The 23,812-nt window shown below is 40.0% G+C and overlaps 2 protein-coding genes across 4 annotated transcripts in view; both read right to left on the reverse strand.

Annotated features, from left to right (window-relative positions):
* The window catches only part of LOC122924616 (synuclein alpha interacting protein), a 231,610-nt gene that overhangs the window by 147,798 nt on the left and 60,000 nt on the right, over positions 1-23,812 (reverse strand). The gene's annotated exons all lie outside the window — the stretch shown is intronic.
* Positions 13,434-14,435, reverse strand: LOC122928989 (taste receptor type 2 member 1-like). Its single transcript, XM_044282362.1, has one exon. The coding sequence runs from the start codon at positions 14,433-14,435 to the stop codon at positions 13,434-13,436; it is 1,002 nt and encodes a 333-aa protein (XP_044138297.1).

The raw sequence follows: 23,812 nt of genomic DNA on the forward strand, positions 1-23,812 counted from the left end.
TGATTAGGACAGGTTATGTGTGTACTAATAGGATGGCAGCCATTTTATTTCCCCTGGTGATTGCTTCACGGACCAAATGAGTTATTATAACTAATGAAATGTATTTGGGAATATTTTTATAATGAAGTAATATTTTCATTTTCTTAATTCCCAGAGAACCCCTTTAATTTCAGTATTGCTGGCTCTGCCTCCCTCTTCCTATGTGCCCTTGCAGTCATGGTGCCAAAGTCAGATTTACCTACTGGAGGATCCTGAAGACCTCCCTCCTAATGAAGGGAAGCTTCCCTGTCTACTCTAGCAGAGCTGGAAGATGGAGCAGAGGCCCCTACCACCAGCCATGGTCGTTCTGCAGAGTGTGCAATCAGAGGACATGGCGATCCTGCCTTCCCCTCATCTTCCCGCAGAAGCTTCTTGCAGACTGTAACATGCTCAGGAGGGGAGGCTGTAGACACTGACACTGAGCTGTTCTGTCTGGGTTGCCTTCCTCGAAAAACTTCATCTGCGTACAGAAAAGGTAAGGTGAAATATGGGTGCAAATGTCTGTATATATGTGTATAGTCTAGTGTGTGCATGTATACATGTAAATATGCATGTGCATGTAGATATCTGTGTGTATGTATATATGTGGGCATGTAAGTGTGCATATATATTGCGTGTGTATATATGTATATGTGTTTTTATGCATGTGTATATAAAAATGTAATCCTGCCCTATAACTATCTAGGCATAGCGATAAGTGCATAAGTAATCCAGTACGGGTCTTCTCCTCTGCCTGAAATGCGTCTGGAGTAAGCATGTGATAGATAGAGGGTATGTCATGTGATCAGGAGTGTCTTTATGCCGGAATCATGTGCCCACACATGCGCACATGTAAGTTGGTGAGAGCTTTGCCATCGGGGAATGTCGAGATAGGCAGAACCCTAATATAGCAGACACAGCCATTTTGATTATGTGTTACGTCTTAAAATGTCCGAAGCCCCCGATGATGCCACTGAAGAAAACACTTCAGTTTTGTCCCCATTCATTGTCAATGGGGACAAAACTGAATTGAACGAAACAGAGTGCACCAAAATGCATTCCATTCCATTTGGTTGCGTCGCCATCGTGGACAGAAAAACGCTGCAAGCAGCATGGGAAACAATAGAAAACTGATCCGTCCCCCGTTGACTTTAACTGGAGTTCATGGCGGATCCGTCATGGCTATAGAAGACATAATACAACTGGATCCGTTCATGATGGATGCATGCGGTTGTATTATTGTAACGGAAAAGTTTTTGCAGATCCACAACGGAAAGACAAAAAATGCTAGTGTGAAAGTAGCCTAATACCTGGCATTTTATTTAGCGTGATTAATATATATTAGGGCAGGCTTCCGGGGAACTGGGCCCTGTATTAAATGCTGTATTAAATAGCAGAGAATAGCTTTCAAATGGGATTACACACAGACTCTGTGTTTTTAAAGCACCTTTAGTACAAGTTAACTGTTTTATGATTTTCGAGCACATTACAAATTAAGTTTTATTAAGCTAGATAGTGAGGGGCTGATAGAATAGGGACAAACCCTTTAAGGTTGTATGTGATTAAGGAAACTGCAATTTGCCATAGTGTGCATTGCTATATTTTGTGATATGGGGGGAGGGACTGTGGGGTCTGTGTGCCAGGGCTGATTTTCAGAACCAGTCCGATCTTGCTGGGATCCCACCTATCGTAACCCTTATTCGCCGATTCCCAGCCTCCATGCCTCTCCATGCACTTCAATGGAGAGGTGGTTAAACCTGCATGTAGCCTCCCCATTGCAGTCTATAGCAGATATATGGTACACAAAAGGCATAAGCTAATATTTGTGGTGTATGTTTTACCATGATGCTTGAAAAATCATGGCAAAAAAGCACAGCGTGATTATACTAATGCACATTCAATATGACTCTCATAGGGTTTTTCTTTAACTAAAGCTTGTCAATAAACAGGAAGCCCTGCAGAGCATTACGTGCTCATCAATGAATGGATTAGGGGTCCTATAAATAACCGGTAAACCTTATTAGGCTAAACATGAGCATTTCACACTTCTCGCCATTCATTATTAATCAAGATGGTGGGTTTCTCAGTCCAGAATCTGGAATATGTTCATGTAACGGAGGATACACGTTGGAGCGTTCTGTTCTGAATACACAGAATGTGTCTTTATTTGTATATTTTAGCATAAACAATGCTATGAAAACCCCAAATCAGTCAAAGGACGTTGGCTTTTGTGCCCGCCAATGACTACCATCCTTATTCTTCCTCAGTTCTGAGAGAAGGACAAAATATAAGATCTAGTGTAAGCACCTAAAGAAAGACGGGTGCTCAAATTGGGTACAGATGTAGAAAAACTAAGTTTGCCAACTCACTGAGACACCACAAAGTCTTGTCTGTAGTTTGTAAAGTGCTGTAACCATATCTACTGTGTTATCGTGACTCACTGCACACAAAAGTTTACACCTTCATCTCTGATATACTGCTTAGATGAGATGTAGATCTTCATAACTGCTGGGTTCTTACAACATTTATCCTTTCTACTCCCAAACCAGGGTTTCCACATATACAGTGATCATTGATGGTCATCTTCAGTACACATTTACTATATTGGCCAGAAATGATTGTAATAAGATCTTCTCCTATGTGTCAGTGCTATTAGAGTGACCACGTAGACATATGCAACGCTTTCATCTCATTGGCATCCTCTAATCCTTACCAGCTATCAATCTTTACTACTATGCCTTTGCAGGAAAGCCTGATATGTGCATTGTGCACAATGTATGTGTTGGAAAAGATACAAACCATTACGCTAAGGTCTAGTAACTTCCAGAAATCATGCTCACAACAGTTATAGATTACGTTGATTGAACCCATATAAAGCAAAGTAACTACCGAATAAGAACATAAAACCAGGGAAGTGGCATGACATCACTTGGAGAAAATCATAAACATTTGTCTGCGAAACCAGGGAACAATATTTCAGAGCTTTACTTTCCCTCACGCAAAGACCAGTGAATTCCCTATGGAAGAGCAGTATTGTGCTGCAACACAAAGACAGATGATAAACAGTGCGGAGGTCAATCGAGCCTCAGGCGCAAGGCTCATGCAGATTTGTTCAATTGCTTTCTGAAGTGTGCCTATTGACTGAACACACATTGGAGCAATCTACTTAGTTCTATAAGCTGATCAATATTCATGCAAATGCCACCAAATCTAACTCTGTAGAATGGTACAAATGGAAACTAGATACTGTTACAGATCTACACAAAGGACCAAATTGTTAAACAAAGCTATGACAAAGTCTTAGTGTTCTTTTTCTTGCTGCAAAGTGTACTTTTGGTTATGAATTACTTTCCATAAACCAATAATGTAATATCCTATTATAGTAAATGCCTCTTTCTTCACTTATCAGCCACTTCTCATCCTGCCTATCATTAGTTACTGATCTCCCAGAAAGAAGTGTTACAGTTCCCCCGTTGCTGGGGTAACCAGATTAGCTGGGCGGCCCACTCTGACATCAGAGCCCCGGGCCAATGTGCCAGGACACTCAGATGGCAGCTCCACCAGGCATGCAGGGACGCCAACGTGAGCCGTTCCTTGCTCAGTATATAACGCCGCTGGCCCCTGCATGTGCAGGTGCTGTGAATTTCTAGTCCTCTACTTCCCTCTGTTGTTTCCTTGCTGTTATTGAAGACTCCTTTGGCCTGGATTTTCTGGATAGGTATTATGGCTACGTTTTTGGCTTCTGGCAAGTTTTTATTGTATTGATCTCCTGGTTTTTGACATTCTGGCATGTTGATTTTGTTGTTTGTCTCTGGCGTTTTTTGTACTTTATTGTCCAACTGGCATTTGACCCTTTACTTTACAACTACTCTCTTAGTGTTTGTCGGTTTGTTGTACCCTGTTTGTGTGTCGCCCTCAAACATATTTCAGCGTAGAGACTGACGCCCAGTTATGGGGTCACTGCCTAGGGTGATTGTGCAAGTAGGTAGGGATAGCGGGTCCAGGAAATTTCAGGGCTGCGCTATCCCTGTTTGTGTGTGACAGTAGTCACGTTATCCTGACAAGAAGATTTTCCACTTTACTAAGATCATGTTCCTGCTGCTACCCATGGACAGTCAGTGGATTTCTATGGAGAGAGGAGCAAGAGGAAGCAGCTGTAGAGAGAGAAAAAATGCACTCACATGACTTTTGCTGCTACCAGTAATTGTTTTATCTTACCAATGTGCTGAATTCACAGCTACACTGCAACATCTTTGATGCTTCTGCTTCAGTGTGTGGCAGAAATGGGAGGGGTTAAGAAAATAATTTTTCGTTTTACTGGACATGTCCAAACAGCTAAGAATTATGGACAAAATGAATGATAATGTTTATATGTAATATATAGGCCCGTAATCATGTTCAATAAAAATTTTTTAAAAAAAATCTATAATCATTAAATTAAAACAGGTTAAAAAAGATATGTTTTGCTATCTGGTTTTAACTGGCAGAAAAAATGTTGGTAACATATTCCCTTTAAAACCCTCCACTCTGCTTCCTGCCTCATGTGTATGGATTTTCTATACGTTCACAGTGAGTGATTTGTGAGGCAGACAAGAGGAAGAGGAGTTTGTGAAGTGGTGAAATTTTTTTTTTTTTTGTAATATATACTACAAAGTTTCTTATTTTCACTTGCACTATTGATTTATGGAAGGTTGTTTATATGGAGAGTTGCCTTTTAACTCTATTTAGGGAAACCCAAAGAGCTCATCCCACATGTGTCACTTCATCATGATTACTTTGCCGTATTAAAGCACAGATAGATTATTGGTCTTGGAACCCCTCAAGCTTATCATCATCAATCTGAAGAATGATCCCCTGAATTGTAGCCATCTGTTGATCTGCCTATCTATTAGTTGTGTTTGTAAAATTACTTCCCTGACTTCAACTGAAGAACACAGAATGATGGCAAGTCGAGCTATAGAGCTGTCCTAAATAAACCAAGAGTGCTTGAAGTGTTTTTCTAATGAAGAAAACCTTTTCTTACATGTGGCTATGAGCTGACTGCAGGTCTAGCTTCAAACATCTGATTTTGCTGGCGGAAGTTTGGGTTAGATACAAACAAATGGTCATCCATGTAATTACACAAGCCACTTGAGTACACTAGAAGAAGAACCATTGTCTGTTAGTGGTATCTGCTTTGGCTCAAAGAGGGGCTCCTCTCTGATATCCAAATGCCCTAATAGAGGATATGGACAGCGGTTTTCATTAAGAGACAACACCTTTAAATAAACCAAATCTCTATCACAAGGTTATTAGCAAGTAAGACCTCATGCACACAACTTTTTTTAATCTGTATTCTTTATCTATCTGCATTTTTTGCAGACAGCACACTGACAAATTCATCTGTATAGAGCCATGCAAACATCCAAATTATCACCCCTTCTCTGTTGGTGTCCCTCAAGGCTCTGCCCTAGGACCCCTGCTCTTCTCAATCTTTACCTTCAGCTTGGGACAGCTAATTGAGTCACATGGATTTCAGTATAACTTTTATGCTGCTGACACGCAGAGGCGGATTGGGAACTTAAAGTGGCCTGAGAAAAAAATGTAAACGTGGCCCCATGTTGTAGGTGGGTCCAAATTAACAGACGATGGGACAAAACAAGTAGGCAGGGCCTGCAAAACCATAGGGCATCACATAATACCATCCCAACTGAACAAAATACCACAAGGCAGCACAAAATACTGCCGCCCCAACCACAGTATTCAACTGTATCACTGTCATGAGGATGGTAATACAGCTGAGTTCAGGAGGGCACCTGTGGCCGTTGAGCATCAGATCATTACGACCCAGCCTGCGGCCATCAAGAGGACTTGAGTGGCCACCTGGGCATCAGTCTACCGGGATATTTCCCTGTAGGGTCTATGGCCCATCCGCCTCTGCTGACACGCATATTTATCTCTCTGGTCCAGATATCAGCACCGTACTATGCAAAATCCCACAATGCCTATTCTGTATATCCTTCTTTTTCTTCTCTCACTTTCTAAAATGCAACATGAGTACAAAAGAATTTATCATGTTTCCCCCATCTCATTCAACTCCCCCAACAGACCTATCTATCACGGTCAATAGCTGCACACTCTCCACAGTCAACCAAGTCCACTGCCTTGGAGTAACCTTTGAGTCTGCCCTGTCCTTCAAACCGCACATCCAAGCCGTTTAAACCACCTGCCACCTCCAACACAAAATATATCTTTAATCTACGCATTCCTCAGCCAGGAGTCTGCAAAAATGCTTGTGAATGCCCTCATCATATCCCGCCTAGACTATTATAACATCCTCCTCAGTGGCCTCTCATCTAACACCATTGCACCCCTACAATTTATCCTCAACTCTGATTTCTGACTAATCCACCTCTTCCCCGTTACTCTTCTGCCTCTCCCCTCAGCCAATCCCTTCTCTGGCTTTTCATTACAGTTTAAAATACTAACAAATACATATAAGACCATCCACAACCTGTTCATCTCTGAGCTACTTTCCCTATACATCCCCACAAGTAATCTCCGATCCTCACAAGACCTCCTTCTCTACTATCCTCTTATCACCTCTTCCCATAATTGCCTCTAAGATTTCTCCCATGAGTCTCTATACTCTGGAACTCTCTACCTCAACATATGAAACATATGAGACTCTCACCTACAGTGGAAACCTTTGAAGGAAACCTGAAAACTCACCTCTGCAGACAAGTCTACAACCTACAGTAACCCTGCTGCCACTATACTGCCATGACCAGCTTTACCATCACCGTGTCCTTCTCCCATCCCTTGTAGATCCTGTCTCCTTCTGTACCAGTTTGTAACTCGTCTTGTTCGTGCTTAGTGCAATTGACTGTATTATGTATGCATACTCCTTATCATATGTACAGCGTCATGGAATGAATGGCGCTTTAATAAATAATAATAATAACAATATCTGTGTGGCTTAGAATATGTCCTATTCTTGTCAATATTGCGGACAAGAATAGCTCTTTCTATTGATGGGAGTGAGAAACATACATAACACGCAAGCAAGATATCCATAATTTGTGAAACCTCTGTCTGCAGATTAAAATATGGCCACGTGCATTAGGCCTAGATGTAGACAGAACACTTAATGGTCTATACCTGGTGTACTAAATTCTAAAAGTCATGCGTGAAAACAGCTGAAGAGAAAAAACAGATGCTTAAGTTCATATCCTGACCTTCACTTTGAAAACAGTTGCTGGAATGTGACTGAAAGATGATATTTTATGATAAAAGTGTTGGCACTAATTATCATCATTCACGCACATATATTAAGCAGAGCTGTATTTTGCAGTAGGATACTATTAAATATTATTCCTGTAAAAATGTTATCATATAAAAGTAAAAGTAATAAAACATATTTGATGTGCTCACAGATTTGAAGATTTTTTTTTATCTAACAATGGATTTGTATGTGGTTTCTTTATTTCAATAAAGTCACATTGTTCCATCACTGAACCCATAGTTAGGGGCAGCATGGCAAGGAATATTATTTAAAACAACCTACCATTGCAAGGCAATGCATAATCTAAACACCCCTCAGGTGCTATAAAGATGCAGAAAGCACTCTTCTAATCCTATAATTAAATTCACCATGGTGTCCAGTTACTGTCCGGCCCTTTTCACTAGAAAGGGTATACTTGAGGTTTCTTACTTAGGATTCATCCCAAGGGGAAGCTAACACCACAAACTTTAATCCTTTTCATACTTCAGCCTTGTATTTCCGTTTCGCCTTGGACTGAGCTCTCTGCTTGGCCGTGTTGCTCTGCTTGGGCAGATAGACTGAAAGTCAATCTGAGCATCCAGAAAGTATTTTATGTCTTTGGCTGTGAAAAAACTTAGAGGCTGGCTCCAGGTTATAAACTGCCACTGGATTCCAAAAATAGCTTACTCAGAAAATAATGACTTTTCCACTGAAAGAGAAATACTTTGGGGCGATCCAAATTAAGTAGTTTAATAACCAGATTTTGGCTTTCTTATCCTGGTGTAAATTTACAATTAATTGCAAAAAATACTTTGTTACCTCGCTATGCTATACATATGTCTATTACACAGGAGTGATCAATGTAACATAGATAAATACTGGTGGGTTGTCGAGGACTTCCCCTGATCTTTAGGATGAAGGCTGGCCATAGACAGTAGATGCTCAAGACCTGCAGTATCTCTTCCTACCCATCTCTACACGTGTATGTTTGGCTCGGTCAAGCATTCATTAGTCTTGAATGGTGAGAGGAGAAAAACCCCTCTGGCAGAAGTGTATGTCCCTGAGACCAAAAGGACGGCACCTGAAATCCAACTTGCCTGATCCTTATGAACTCTGACATCTGCTGCTTGAGAGAGAAACGAGAGGTCCCACACACATTAAAGGGTCCGTGGATCCTGCCAAAACCTGCAGTTTCAACAAACATTTATGACCAGCTTAACAGGCTGTAGCCCTCTTCTAAACATAGTGGAGGAGATATATCAAGACTGGTGCATCCATATGCCAGTCTTCATTTTTTTGCACTAGTGTGAGATGCATCTAATTTATTAAGAGACGAATGTCCTGATGCATGCCAGCCACTGAAGTCTACGCTAGCTACAGGCTGGCATAGACTTAGCTATAACTTCCGCCACTTTCTGGCAAAAGTTATAGTGAATGTGGCAGACGGCATGAAGCCACACACCCTCCTGCTACACCATGTCCCCTTTTTCTCTGCACTTGCTCAGACAGTGGCAAATTATGGTGCACACATGTGCCATAAACTGCAACTTTTTTTATACCACAATAGCGGCGTAAAGAGCTTAAAAAAATGCCCTTCAAATAATAGGACAGAAATTTCTGTATCTAAGCTATGCTGTAAGGCTATCCTCTCATCTCAGAGGGTCATTAAAGAGAAATCCTCCACTGGTGTGGCATTCTCATACGTCACTAGAGCATGATAGAAGATAGGAAAAATGTGCAAAAAGGTGTAGGAACTAGAGTTGAGTGAATCGCTCAAATTTTGATTCATGTTTGGCCAAATCTGTCTCCTACAACTAATTTTCTTCTAATACATTAAAGAGGTCCTGTCACCAGGATCAATCTTATTAAACCTATAGCCTGGTAGGGTTGATGTAGCTGAGTAAAATTATACCTGTATTTTATTTTATTTTTAGGTAGCCGTGTTTTGGAGAGATGTACAATGGCTAATTTGCATAAAAATAAATGTAAATTTAATAATAAATTAAAAAAAATAATAAAGGTATCAGTTTACTCAGCTACATGAACCCTGGTTTAATAGGGTTGATCCTGGTAACAGAGCCTCTTTAATTTCTCTCTCACTCCAAGATTTGTCTGAATGGAACCAACAATTTGCAATTCAAATGTCAGAGTCAAATTTCATTAGTTTAGATTTCATTTGCTCATCTCTACCAAGAACTCTTTTGTGCTAATACCTGTATTATCTGCCAGACTCTACTTGTATGTAATTATCAGCATCTTCACAATGTATAATGTCTCCGCTATCCTGGAAAGAGCATACATATGCTGTGAGTTAGGGCTCATGTACAAAAACGTATTTTCTTTTCGTGCCAGTTCCGTTTTTTTTTTGCGGACCATTCATTTTAATGGTTCCTCAAAAAAAACAGAAGTTACTCCATGTGCATTCCGTTTCCATATGTCCGTATTTCCCATACACAAAAAAAATAGAACACGTCCTATTATTGTCCGCATCACGGACAAGGATAGTGCTGTTCTATTAGGGGCCAGCTGTTCCGTTCCGCAAAATACAGAATGCACACGGATTTCATCTGTATTTTTTGCGGATCTGTTTTTGCGGAATGCAAAATACATACGGTTGTGTGCATGAGCCCTTACTCTGTAATACTGGAAACTCTGGACTAGGTCAAGACCACATAGGATTTTTTTCTTATGAAAATCAGACTTTTGTGGTTACAAATGATCTATGAAAAAAACTGAACTTGCTTCCAATAAAATGTATCATAGGCCATAAATAATTCAGCTTTTCACTGAGACAATTTAGACTAACAAGCTGAGTTAGACAGAAGCAAATGTGAGAGGAAAATAGGAAACTGTGCCAAATAATAAAATAACATTTTATTATATATTATATTCCTTTTGTACCTTGGAAACCATCTTATACATTTTTATATGCAACAAATTTACAGTATTAAAACAGGTCACTGCACTATAGTATATTAGCATATGGAATTTGCTCTAGGAGTAAAACATTAGTTAGGTTCTAAACTTTGTCAACTTGGAAAGCCAAGTCACGTAATTTCATTGTATATTTACTGTACTGTTTCAAATCGAATAACCAAAATGTGATCCATACATGTGCCTATGGTTCTGCAGGTATCAGAGACGTTGCATGGTCACCACCTTTGCTGCACTGGGCCATTGAATAGTACTACTGTAGCTTTCATGGAGGATGTCACAACTTTCAAACTGTTCTGAATAGTGGATCGAGCATATGCAGAGATAAAGCATCATAGACGTGTAGAACTACTTGCATTCCCCACATAATAACCATTCTAGTATCTATTCTTAGGATTCTACATTGTACCATTCCTCTTTTATTCCAACTAGCAGTTTATAAACGAATTGCCAGCAGTCAGCAATAAAAGTCTATCTGGGTGTTACCAGTTGGGGTAAGACTGCTGAGAATTCATTTATAAGCTTGAGTAGGAATAATAGAGGAACTGTACAACACTAAAATAGATGCTCCAGAATTATTACATGGAAACATAAGTTGTTACTAAAACAGCTCCTGTCAGGAGAGGCGACATGACCTCTTCAATTATGTACACGTCTATATATTGTAAAATGAACGTCTAATTTAGATATTTAAAGCAGAATGACAGAACAGTATTTTATTTAATGTTATGTACAGTTCTTAAAAAGGTTATTTGCGATATGACAACATTTATCTAGAACTGATAAATTCCATTAAAAAATAATAATAAATTGACGGGAAAGACTGAAGCAGAAGTGTTAGAACAGCGGGGGTCTACTGGGTAAATAAATGGGCCTTTTGTTTTCCTTTCCCAAACTTTGCTGGGTTTTGTCCAATTTTGGACAATTCTTTAAAACTTTTGGATGGGAGAGTAATTACTTAAGTTATCACAGAGCTGCTAATGGAAAATGAACAGACCAAACTGTACTGCTTTTCCAGGTAATGTAGAGATGCTAATGGGATTAATGCATGCCACAGACGTACATCTCTGGGCTACCACCCAACGCTGCTGTAGGTATCAATAGACCAGAGGACACTTCAAAAGCAGCCCTGTCATAATTCAGGTTTTGTAATTAATAACTTATGTCCTTATATGATATTGGAACGTGGGGCCTTTTTGGCTTTAAATGTCAGGATTTTCAGCCTTAGGAAACCTATCAAATTACATATTGGTTGAAAGTATCAATTCATATTTGTGTTTGGTATGCGTGGGTCAGTAAAAATATCCTGTAAAACCTGCCAGTCCCATTATCCTTCTTAGAGATACTTACAAGAAGTTTTGGCTCAAATTAGAATAATACAACCACTTTTTGCATGTAACTAGCTAGCCTCCTGTCACATGACTAAAAGAGGAGTGAAAGGGCACTGGCTAAGACCCTTTAAAAATGGCATACTGTAAACCACACATGGTTCAGATCCCGGAAAGACACCTAGTTGTAGGTCTGTTCTGTTCCCCAGTGTGGACCCCTCAAAGATCTAATTGGTATGCAATTAATTATTGTAACTAGAGATGAGCCAATTTTATAGTTTGAAATTCGTTTGCGCTTCGTTTGGTGGTAAAAGCAGAATTGCGTTATGGATTCCGTTACCACGGACCAATTCGTTATTCATTCCGTCATGATAGAAGTCTATGGCCTGCATAACGGATCCTTCCCATTTACGTTATGCAGGGGAGTCCTCTCCTTCTTAACAGAAATGGGACGGATCCGTTTTGCAGCCCATAGACTTCTATTATGACGGAATGAATAACGGAATGCCTCTAAAGGTATTCTGTTATGCATTCCGTCATAGAATTGCGTTATGGTCCGTGGTAACGGAATCCATAACGCAATTCTGCTTTTATCACCAAATGAAGCACAAACAAATTGTATCCCTTTTATTTCTGTACAGTTTGCTTGTCTGTATGTACTTTTTTGTTATCTTTATGTAACCCTGTTGGGGCATTCCATCGGCTTTACTAACGGATGGTGGCAGTGTTGTGTGTGGTTATGTGGACATATTTGAGGTTCGCTTCATTGCTTGGTAGTCAAAAGCGTTAGGCAAGTGTGAAAGTGAGAGTGGACGTGGATTTCCCCCTTAAGATCTCATCTAAGGTCAAGGGTCCTGTGAATGCCAGTATGCCCCCTCATGGCCTGTCGTTTTGCATGGGTGAGTAGTCGTAACATCCCATGACATCTACAGTAAATAGATGCCTCTGATGTCATGCAATGGCCTCTATCACCAACAGTGTTCCATTGGGGAAAAAAATGTATAAATTTAACATGTATGTTTTTTACTGGATACAAATATATGAAATAGCACAATCTACTATTTTATTTTATACTGGGGGGGGGTTTGTGCAGTATACTGACATATACCAGCCTTCGTCTAGCTAGAGTGTACATTGGAAGCTGTGTGGACAAGTGAGATGTTAACATATGCTCCCTAATTACAAAAACTATTAATATTATACTAATAGCAAAAATATCTACAAAGTGAAGTCCATAAGAACAAATAAGGTCATGTTCCCATTGGTGCCATGACTTTGCTTTTACAAGACCCTAGAAAAGGAATGACAGATCCATTATCATCCACTATGATCTTTTTGAGGGATCCATTATTATGTGATCTTTAGCCCACCTTTTTATAGTGGACCTGGCAGGTTTCCATTACTACATAAAATACTACAGCATATTACTGTATATTATGATTATCAAAAAACAAGCAGTATTATTACATTATTATATATATGCTTATTTCCAAGTCCAAACTGAAGCCATTGCAGATTACGTAGTCATTAAAAGGGCCACTCACTGTTCAAATATAAAGAATGCTACAGTCTTAGGCCTCATGCACACGACAGTTGTTTTTCTCGGCCTCCGTTCCATTTTTTTTGCAGGTAGGATGGGGACCCATTCATTTCAATGGGTCAGCAAAAAAATGCTGATAGTTCATCCGTTTGTGTTCCGCGTCCGTTGTCCGTGTTTCCCTTCAGCAAAAAAAATTGTGCATGTCCTACTATTTTCACATTTGCGGACAAGGATAGGCATTTATTACAAGGGATCTGTGGAAAAAAACGGATCCTCCAAAAAAAAGGATGCCGCATCCGTTTTTTTTTGCGGACGCACAATTTGCGGACACAAAAAACAACTGTCTTGTGCATGTAGCCTTATAATGAGATCAGTCTTCAGTGTCTGGTGGTTCTGGTGTGGATTTTTGACTGCTAGTGGGTAAAGTCTTAGGTTTGTTATTTGCACAGCAGAAGGAACTCAGTGACCTAATTTGCAAACTGATTTTGTAGTTAATTAGCATAAGTAAGTAGGGGCTAATGCTAGAATATGCAGAAAACAGCACAATAAGCAGAGTTGAGGCTAAATACCATGACCTTATGTACTTCAAAAGCAAGACAAGGACAAAATGGGCAACCCACAGGGCAGTGACAAGGAACATCAACAGTACAAGCACTTTGGAAGCCCGTAGGACCTCAGTCTCTGAAGGGTCATGTCCGATCCAGATATTGCCATAAGTTGCTTTCTTTTGCTCATAAAAAAGAACGATGATGCGAAGGCTGACCAGAAATAAAATCACTAGTGGAATTATATCAGTGATGACCATGAAGATCTGGTTATAATAAAATGCAAATGTAGTATTTGGAAAATCAATGCTACATGCTTCATGAAGAAAGTTGCAATGGACGGAGTAAGTATCATTGAGCAGAGCTTGCCGTGGCACATTATTCCCAAAAACTAGATAAGGGCAACAGGCTACAATTCCTTTGATCCACATGGCAGGCACAGCTATTAGATGATGCCTGCGCCATTTGCCATTAGGAGGTGTCCTCAGCGGATGGACAACTCGATTGAGCTTCACACAGTAGAAGACAGCCATGTAAAATGTGAACCAGATCTCAAGTTTAGTAGTTAACGATGCCGCAAACAATCCAATTTTGCAGACAAGAGGATTAGGGACCAGTCCAGCATTGAATATAATATTAATAGCATTGACTACAATATTCTTCAGTACGTGAGCAAATGCAAGGCTGAAAATGAGGGCAAATGATGTTGGCAGGCGTCTTGTAATGCACTTCCATGTGCAATAAATCAGTATGGCATTTCCCAGTAAACTCGAAAAGATGAGGATGCAGCAGGCAATGATTTCAATGATACTCGATGAAAGCCTCATTTTCAGCACCAGGTGAAAAGCCAAAGAGATCCTGTCACTTCTTCAGTGAAAAAAGATACTTGAAAGAATCCTTACTCAAACTCATTGTGCTAAGTAAAAGAAAAATATAGCAACGAGTCCTCAGAAGCAGAAAACCAGAGCTCTGTGTAGACGGCAAGGCAGAGAAATGCACAGTTACATTAGGGTTATGTGGCACTACCATGGGACCAAGTGATGGAAGAGAAAAACACATGTATACCTGCTAATTAAGTATCTGAGAAGCCTGGTAACAGGAGAGCAACATGTAATCATTTCTTCTGGGATTTCTACTGCAATACACAATCTATAACCATTGCATGAGAGAATGAAATTGCCACGTTGTTATTCCTTTCATAGATAATCAGATAATGTGTCTTGATGTTTCGGAAATGATCAGTGGTCAAGTGGCTGTGTTTTATAGTTGGAACAACTGATTGTAAAAAATATAATTTTCTACTGCAGATGTTCGCTGTCACAGAGAACCTTTAATATTTCCACCAATAACCTAGACCTTAGACAATATAGACTCACTAGGACCTTTATCAGGCACTAAACTCATACATGGTACAAATCAAGCGTCTTCCCATGAAGGTAATTTTTTAAACATCTTCAGAACAGATTTGTTGTCATTTTAATAAAGTGAAACTTCAATCTTCTCCATGATGGTGGCAAAGGAGCTGTCTCTGTATTCTTGGAGAACATTGATCTTGGACCAGTAATATATTCCACCTACTGTACTACTAGTCAGGTCATCTTGAAAGTGACAGTAAGTCTACAGAATAGTTTACTCAAAGTCCATTTTTAAGAATAGTTTTCATCCTCCCAATGACAATTCCAGTTCATTCATATTTAATGTATATTTACATAAATTTGGTTTCAACTGTGTTTTTAGGCTTCTTTTTGAGGGGCGTTCTCATGGAAGAAACCGGTCTTTCTAGTGCCACTTATAGCCACTCTGAAAGTCAACATCAGACCCATTAAAGAGTCTTTAATGACTAAATGTATGCAACTGTGTTGGAGTTCTGTGTACTAGTTGGTTAGATGAGATGCCTTTGACCCAGCTCTTGGAAGGTACTTCTTGTCCTTCACAGATTCAGCTGGTGTAGGGAGTCTAATTTCAGATAATTTGCTGGGAGTTATACATTTGCAACAGCTGGAGAGCCACAGGTTGGAGACCTCTACTGTATAGCATAAAGTACAGTACAGTAGAAGATAATGCAAGTTTAACAACAAATCTATGTAATGAAAAAACACAATAAAAAGCTACATGTTACATGGTAATGGAGTAGATTAACGTTGCTCCAGCACGTGATTAGTATATATAATGGTGGAGTGTTTCTTCATAAAAAAACGTAATAAAACACAGCTATTATATACAAAACATCTCACATAATGGAAGCGTGAGAATTCATGACGGCAAACTAGCTTTGCTCGCAGACTCATTTGCTTCTGGTTTTCACGACAGGTGACATTTCCTGAAAATGATAATTATAATTGCTCACAAAGGTTTCGGGTCAAGGAAAGAACAAAGGGAAAAGGAAAAAAAAAAACAGGCACTGTTATTTTATTCACTGCCTTTCCAGATCATGACATATTTGATTTATGTTACTCAGAGACTAAGTTCCAAGCAAAGGATCACCTCATCCCAACCCACAGTTTATTCAGAGCGTTCCCTTCTTATTAAAGTTCAACAGTTCAAAGCAGTCATTTTTAAGAGGCTCGCTTCAGAAGACAGAGTAGTCTGCAACGCTTTATCATCCATATGTAAGGATATTGATCTTCCAACCACAAATCTGCTTTGATGGGATGCTCAAATACGTTTTCCTCCTTTACAGATTTACTGTAGTGTCAGGCTAGACCCATGTGCAATAGGCAAGCTGTATCAATGAGGCCCTGATCTCATGAATACTGTGTGAGTGCACACAATGGCGGGCTGAATGTTACTAAATATACTGTCATCTGATGTTAACCACAGGGAACAGCATTTCAGCACGCAAGGCAATGTGCTAAAGACATAGAGGGTTTATATCAGTTTTTGTCATGCCTATAAAAACAGCAAATAAAATCAGTTTATTCCCACAGGATCCATATAAAGGGAACTTGCCGCATTATTAACTGTGAACTACTATGCACATTAAAGGGGCAATATACATCTGTGACACAGAAATCAAATGAGTTGGAACAGTAATAAATTCTTTAAGGAATTCATAAAGAGACGTAACAAAAATACAGTTTCTGTGTTTAGAAGTTACATGTTATGTATATTAGACACACACACACACATTCTTGCCTCCTTTTTCTTGAACGAAAAAGGGCTATCACACGAGTTTAAAACTCTTTTACTCACTTATCTGGAGAATTTTCTTTCTTTTATGTGGGTAGGCAGTAGCTCACGTGAGAAAATGAAGCACCTGCATCTCCTAGCAAGTACAGTACCCCTTCCACCTCTGCATGGAAAAGAGTCCCTGACATATAGCCCTAGAAATACATATTTTATGCAATGCCCCTACAATTTCCTTCTCTAATGTCTAGAAAGAGACATTGATATATATTTCTAAGAACGTAGACGTACAGATGATAGCTGAAAGGTGTCCAGCACTGAGGGGAGGCGAAGGGAGCAGGGAATCTAATGAGCATGTTCCACGCGCCGAGGAGGAGTAGATTGACAGGAAGGAAGCTGTGCAGCAATCTCCTTCACAGTAGGATGCGGAATCGCTATTGTGATCACTGGTCCTCATACAGTTGCATTGTTTGTGGGTAGCAGATCGCTGTTTAGACTGCACGATCAGCTGCCCAGAAATGATCATTTACCTGCCTGCGTTTTGCTCGTTCATCGGGTGATCTGCTGCTCCTTCAGACAGGCAGATTGTTGGGAAGGAGCGTTCACAGGAACGTTTGTTCCCGATAATCTGCCCAATTATCTGCCCGTGTAAATCCACCCATAGTCCACTACTGAATGTGGGAGAAGGTGGACCAGAAAGAAAATAGACAGCAGGGGGCGCTACCAGGGGAAAATGTAATGTACATAAAAAACCAACAATATTTTTATTGCATGTATATTGCAATAATTCTTCATTTGAAATGGATTATTCCTTGCACAGAAATGCTTTTTGTGGGATAATATTAATTTTATTTATCGGTAATTTTAATATTTGAATATTTAATCATTTTAATATTAAGGAATTGGTGATGGACTCAGCCCAATTAGCTGTTTTGTACATATTTGTAGTACAGGTCAGGGCTGGCATAACTTATCCAGTATGGGCTTGCTGTATTGATTTGCATGTCGGCTGGAAGGTAAAAAAAAAAATATAAAGCCATGGTGGACAGGTGGAGGGAATACTATCACTTCATCCACCCCTTTTTTTTCTGCTCCTATAATAGTCTCTCCATCATGAACAGCAGGCGGTGTCCAATTAATCAATGGGGTCTGTCGGGTTCTGCTGGTGTCCAATGTGCAACGGACCTGTCTCTGCTTTGTGGTTTCAATTTATAATGGCACAACATGGTCTTACAAGGTCTACCTCATTTCGCTAGACCACGCTTAGTCAGACCGCTCTGGAAGAAGTCTCCACCCAAAAGTCAAGCTGTGCTGCCTTTATGGCAATCCATTTGCATGTAGGGCACACAGAATATTGGAATTGGGGGTCAAATGTCTTGAAAATGGGAGTCATCCTAATTAACAATGAACTGATCAGGGAACTGACAGCAATGCAGTAATGTGCACAATTTTTAGTTCTTGAAGTAGTGACAGGTTATCTTTAGTAAGCTGTTGAAGTTCATGCCACAATTAACCAGTTAAATACCATGCTACATATTTACAACACATGGTTCTGGACACTAAAGGTCAAACTGTCAGCTTGTTTTCGCACATTAAACTAAGTTCTTCTCAGTACAGTTCTTCTCTGCGGTGCCATTCAGAGACACGGTGCAGGAGCGTGATGAGGGGGCCAGGCAGGAGCAGGATACAGATGCCTGGCCCTGTCAATCAACCAGGGAAATAAGTGCTTCGAAGGGCTAGTCCCTCCTTTGGAGCATTCAACATCTCATCTGCATATTTTTGAAAAGGTTGTTTTTTCTACTACATGCAGATTTCAAGAGTAGAGGTACTGTTTTAATTGTCAATGCAAGACCTAAATGCCACTAAATGCCTTGCAAAAACAAGCTGACAAACATCCTTTAAAACTTATGCCATTAACAAAGGTTGAATCACCTGCCCTTGCAATTGACAAAACAGGTGCCCGGTGCCAGAGACTAATACATCCATATCTTCTCTTTTACAGAATACACAGCATTCAATAAAAAAGACTTGTATATATGATAAGTAGAGCTCTGCATGTTCAAAATGAATATTGATGCTGGGCTCAATGTTACGTGGAGTGGTGGCTGGTGGTCTTTTAGCATTTTGAGGCTGGTATTCTCCGGGAAGCATTGTGGCTTGTAGACACCTCACCTCTTGGCTGTGATACCACTTGGATGTGATGAAGACATGTCATGGTGAGCGTTGTGGGGTAACTGTTGACTGCCATGATGCTCCTGTAGTAGCTGAGGTTCGAAATATAAGGACTAATATAGCCTTACCATAAATTATTGAAGGATTTGTCCCAACAATGTCATATGTTCTCACAGACAGGCTCCACAGCTCTGCCAGGCACTACATGACCATGTATTAGATGGTCAGCCTTTAATCTGAATGGGTACCATGCAATGTTACATTTTCCCTGCTGTAGAAGCTGTATTGTGATTAAATATCTCAGCCTCATACTGTCGCATTAGAGCATATGATGCATGATGAAAATACTACATTAATTAGCTATTATTGGAACATAAGCTGTATTTCAACTGGCCCATGAACAAAATCAAAAGAAGTCACAGATATAGTAGGGATCACATGTAGTACACAGGGTCACTAGTCTCAATATATAATGCGGGCATAAACTTTCCCATGGTATCTTTCTAATCATCTCTTAATTGTATTTCATAATTACATGAGAGAAGAAAGCTGGTGCCCGGGCACCAGAACATTGCCAGTTTACATGACTGCTTACACTGGACAGCACATATCCAACATTTTTCAAGTGATTCTGTAGAAGATTATTTGTATCCCAGTGTATGCATCACAAAGAAAGGATAAATGTGGATAGATATAAAAGCAATTTTTTATTATTCTGACATATAAACACTCCAGTCACTGAATAACCTCTTTGTACTCACCAAGGACCTCAGAAAGAAGCCCAAGTGCTGAGGCAGTAGAGGAACATTATATAAGGACCTCAGAAAGAAGCCCAAGTGCTGAGGCAGTAGAGGAACATTATATAAGGACCTCAGAAAGAAGCCCAAGTGCTGAGGCAGTAGAGGAACATTATATAAGGACCTCAGAAAGAAGCCCAAGTGCTGAGGCAGTAGAGGAACATTATATAAGGACCTCAGAAAGAAGCCCAAGTGCTAAGGCAGTAGAGCAGGCATGGCCAACCTGTGGCTCTCCAGCTGTTGTAAAACTACAATTCCCACCATGCCCTGCTGTAGGCTGATAGCTGTTGGCAGTCCAGGCATGCTGGGAGTTGTAGTTTTGCAACATCTGGAGAGCCTCAGGTTGGCCATCCCTGCAGTAGAGGAACATTATATTGTAGCTTTGGTCAGACTACACAGTCGAGTCACATTATTATGACCACTTCCTGCTTTTGATATTGGCATTGTGTAGCTCATGCAGGAAGGTCACATGTCATGAGCTGGCTTGGAGGGTACATAAGGTGTGCGATAGGCTGTCTGCACACATATTCTTTGTTACTGTCATGGGTAAAAGGACAATTTATCAGAGTTGCAAAAAGGGATGATTATTGGCTTTCGGGCCAAGGGTGGCAGTATATCTGAAATTGCGCAGTTTATGAACTGTTCTTGTTTTGCTGTGGTGAAAGTGTATTGTGTGTGCACAAATGGCACCACTGCAAATAAACGACATGGAAACTGCGGAGCACCATGTCCCATTGATGTGACAAGTAACTATCGGCTACGAAGATGCATGAGGGTGGATAGACATGCTACAGTGCAGAAGCTCACCACCAAAATGAACCAGGGGACTACCAGACATGTCTAAAAAAAACTGATCAATGAACCCTACTGCGTATGGGACAGATGGTCACTGCACCTATACTAACAAAGTTGCATTGGCAGAAAAGGTTTCCATTTTGGTGGCAGTATCAGAATTGGACTCTGCTGATTGGCAAAGGGTTGCCTTCTCTGATGAGTCACGTTTTCTGCTTCATTAAACAGATGGACACTGACATGTCAGACAAAATGCATCAGAGAACAAACACACTGCAACCACAGTGCTAGAAGAAGGCAAGCTGGTGGTGGCAGCATTATTGTCTGGGGAATGTTTCTGTGGCATTCTCTGGGTCCACTCATCCACGTGGAAGGCACTCTTTACTGATTTGAGTATGAATACTTCCTTGCAGATCAAGTACACCCATCCATGCTGATTATCTTCCATGGAGTGAATGGGATCTTCCAGCAAGACAATGGGACATGTCCCACTGCAAGAAATGTCCAACATTGATTGTAAGAGCATGACAAAGACTTTCAAGTACTACCCTGGCCCCCTAACACCCGAGACTTGAACCAAACTGAGCATCTGTGGGACCACCCCAATCGTTGTGTTTGCTGTATGGATCCTCCCCCACAGCTGTGGGATGCAGTACAGTCAGCGTGGCTTCAGATACTTGTGACAACCAGTGCCAGGACCTTAGTGAGTCACCCCTGGCCTGTCTGTCTAGCTGCTGTCTGTGCTGCACTTTAGCTGCTGGTCATAGTAAGGTGACTCGACTGAGTATTTTCATTACATTACAAGCAATATAACCTGACCAATACAATCAATAATAAACGAGTTAATTAATATTAAGGAAGCAGGCATGTCTTGTTTTTCCAAGTGGCCTTATTTTTAATAGCCTTATTATGTTAAGAAAGAGAAAAAAACGAAAGAAAAATGTACACCTTGTGCCCTTTTATAGATCACAACCCTAACAGGAACAGGCAACAATACGGTTGAACGAAACATAAAGGTCTATCAAATTCAAAAATGTATTTTCAGGCTGTTTCTCCAGAAAAAGAAATAAGCAAAATACCTGTTAATGTTAAAACAGAGTAGTAATAGATAATGGTACTAAAAGAGGGCTGCAGGGCTTAGTTATAGAACCAAACCCAATACAAATATAATAGGTCATAGTCTGCTATGGGATTATGCTCAGTTTTTTTGCCTCAGGGATTCCACATGAGAAAAAAGTGTTATTCTCTAATGCAAGTAATAACCACTAGAACCAATTTTGAGCAGAATACAGTACTTCAAGGGGACGCTACACAGGTAATACCGACCCGGAGAAAAGCAGAGGTAATCCAGCTCATCTTCTTTTAGTATAAAATGGAGTCTTTATTGAAGTACCTTATAAAGCACATACGGACAGGACAGAAGAATTTCTGATGTGTTCTGAGCTAACGAGAGCTCTTATTCTATGAGTAAGAGCTTTCATTAAACTGGATTACTACTATGTTTTTTCCTTTGCTGTATGACGCCCACATGCCCCTGACACCATCCATTGGGACCATGTATCGAGCTATAGTGAGTACTGCAGCTGGCTATCACGTCTTAGATACTTGCACACTTGTAGGGGCTTCATGTCCCTGCCATGCAAGAATATTTTATCCTTTCATTTTATTTTGTGTAGCAGACCAAAATTATTGGAACAGTCAGTGAAATTGTCTAACATTGTAAAAAAAAATGTAAAAAAAAAAATTCATTATAACTAGAAAGAATATGGCACAGATATAATTCTGACCAATGTCAGACTGGGTCTTTTTAGGTCCATCAGAGGAAATTTTTCTCAGGGCCTAACCCATATATCTTCAATAAAAGCTAATAGCTTTGAATCCAAGAAATAGACCCTAGTGACACGCGATGACCTCCAAAGGCAGTATGGCTTTAGGGGAAGAGCATTAGTTAGGGAAGCCAGACAGAGTACTGTACCAATGGGGTGGCAAACAGAAGGCCACAGTTAAAAACAAATCATATGACCAGAATCCTTGTAGGGATTATGAAAATAAGTGAAAAAGCGTTATGTGGTCTCTTAGAGCATTCAATAGTCAGATTATTTAGTATTTACAAAGTGAAAGTACATGCCATTTGATCCGAATATCATATACATGAAACCCTTGCACCACTTTTTTCATCAAATACATTGAAAAAAGTGGGCAGGGCTTTAAAGTTGCAAAGTTTTCTACTTTCTGACTATGCATGTGCCCTGCTAATGAATGTCTGCACTGGGGCACAGACTGGTGCCCCATGTCCTCCATCTGTACTTACACCATCAGAGAGAACACCTATTAGAAAACTGGCATTGAAAAAATGTGGTAGATTTATGTGAAGAATAACTGAATGCCACATTCTGGAACAAAACCATTTGAGAAGTTAATAGTGATATTGTAGCGTTTTTATTTTCCAGACTTTTGAAATGAAGCTACGTTTCCAGTGCAGATGTCCTTTTTCCCTCTAAAGTTCAAACAGATGTTAGGGATAAAGACCAAGATGGTCTTATTCCTAAAATACTGGATGGATTACTAAATACAGAACAAAAGTCTCGAGGGCTAACTTAAAAAGCAGCTGCACACCTTTCATTTACTCTTTCCAGTCTCTTCCAACAAAAATATCATAAAAAGAGCAAACACAGAAGGAGTTACGATGAGCACAATGGTGTCTATCTGTACCAATGCAAGCGTGTCTAGATCCATACGCGTGTGAACTTTATAGTTTGACTGCTGAATGTACAGTAGAAGGTCCTCTGGTTCGTATAGATAGGTCACCAAAAAATGTTCCAGAGAAAATATCTACTATTCCTCTATTTGCATTGTGTTGCACTCATCAAAGACAATAGTGGCATAGACATTCATTCTAATAATTATCCTTTATCTGAAGTGCATGTTTTTTTTATCTGCCATCTCGATGTGCTGTGCTAACTAAATGTGACCGAGTGCAGCTGTACAAATACAGTATATATAAAAAGAGCTCGGCAGTATAATGTATGTGCTGTGCCAAATCCTAAAGAAACACAAATAGTGATGGCACAGCACAATTCTATATTTTACCATCGGAAAGACTTGGCGTTCATTCATGATATTATTTCTGGAGTAAATTGCAGGATAAAAGTAGCCCACATTTGCTATAATTATGAATGGCATCTGATAATATTCAGCCTGCATATATGATAAAACACACCCTGGTATTTTATGACAACATTGTGCCAAAATAGGACATACCAGTTCAAATCTGAAAATATGTTCACGGCTGCACGTTACCTAGGGACAATCACCAT

This window comes from Bufo gargarizans, chromosome 1 (genome assembly GCF_014858855.1).
Source record: "Bufo gargarizans isolate SCDJY-AF-19 chromosome 1, ASM1485885v1, whole genome shotgun sequence".
NCBI lineage: Eukaryota > Metazoa > Chordata > Amphibia > Anura > Bufonidae > Bufo > Bufo gargarizans.

Coding starts and splice junctions, on each gene's coding strand:
- LOC122928989 (XM_044282362.1), bottom strand. CDS start 14,435: ATGAGGCTTTCATCGAGTATCATTGAAATCATTGCCTGCTGCATCCTC.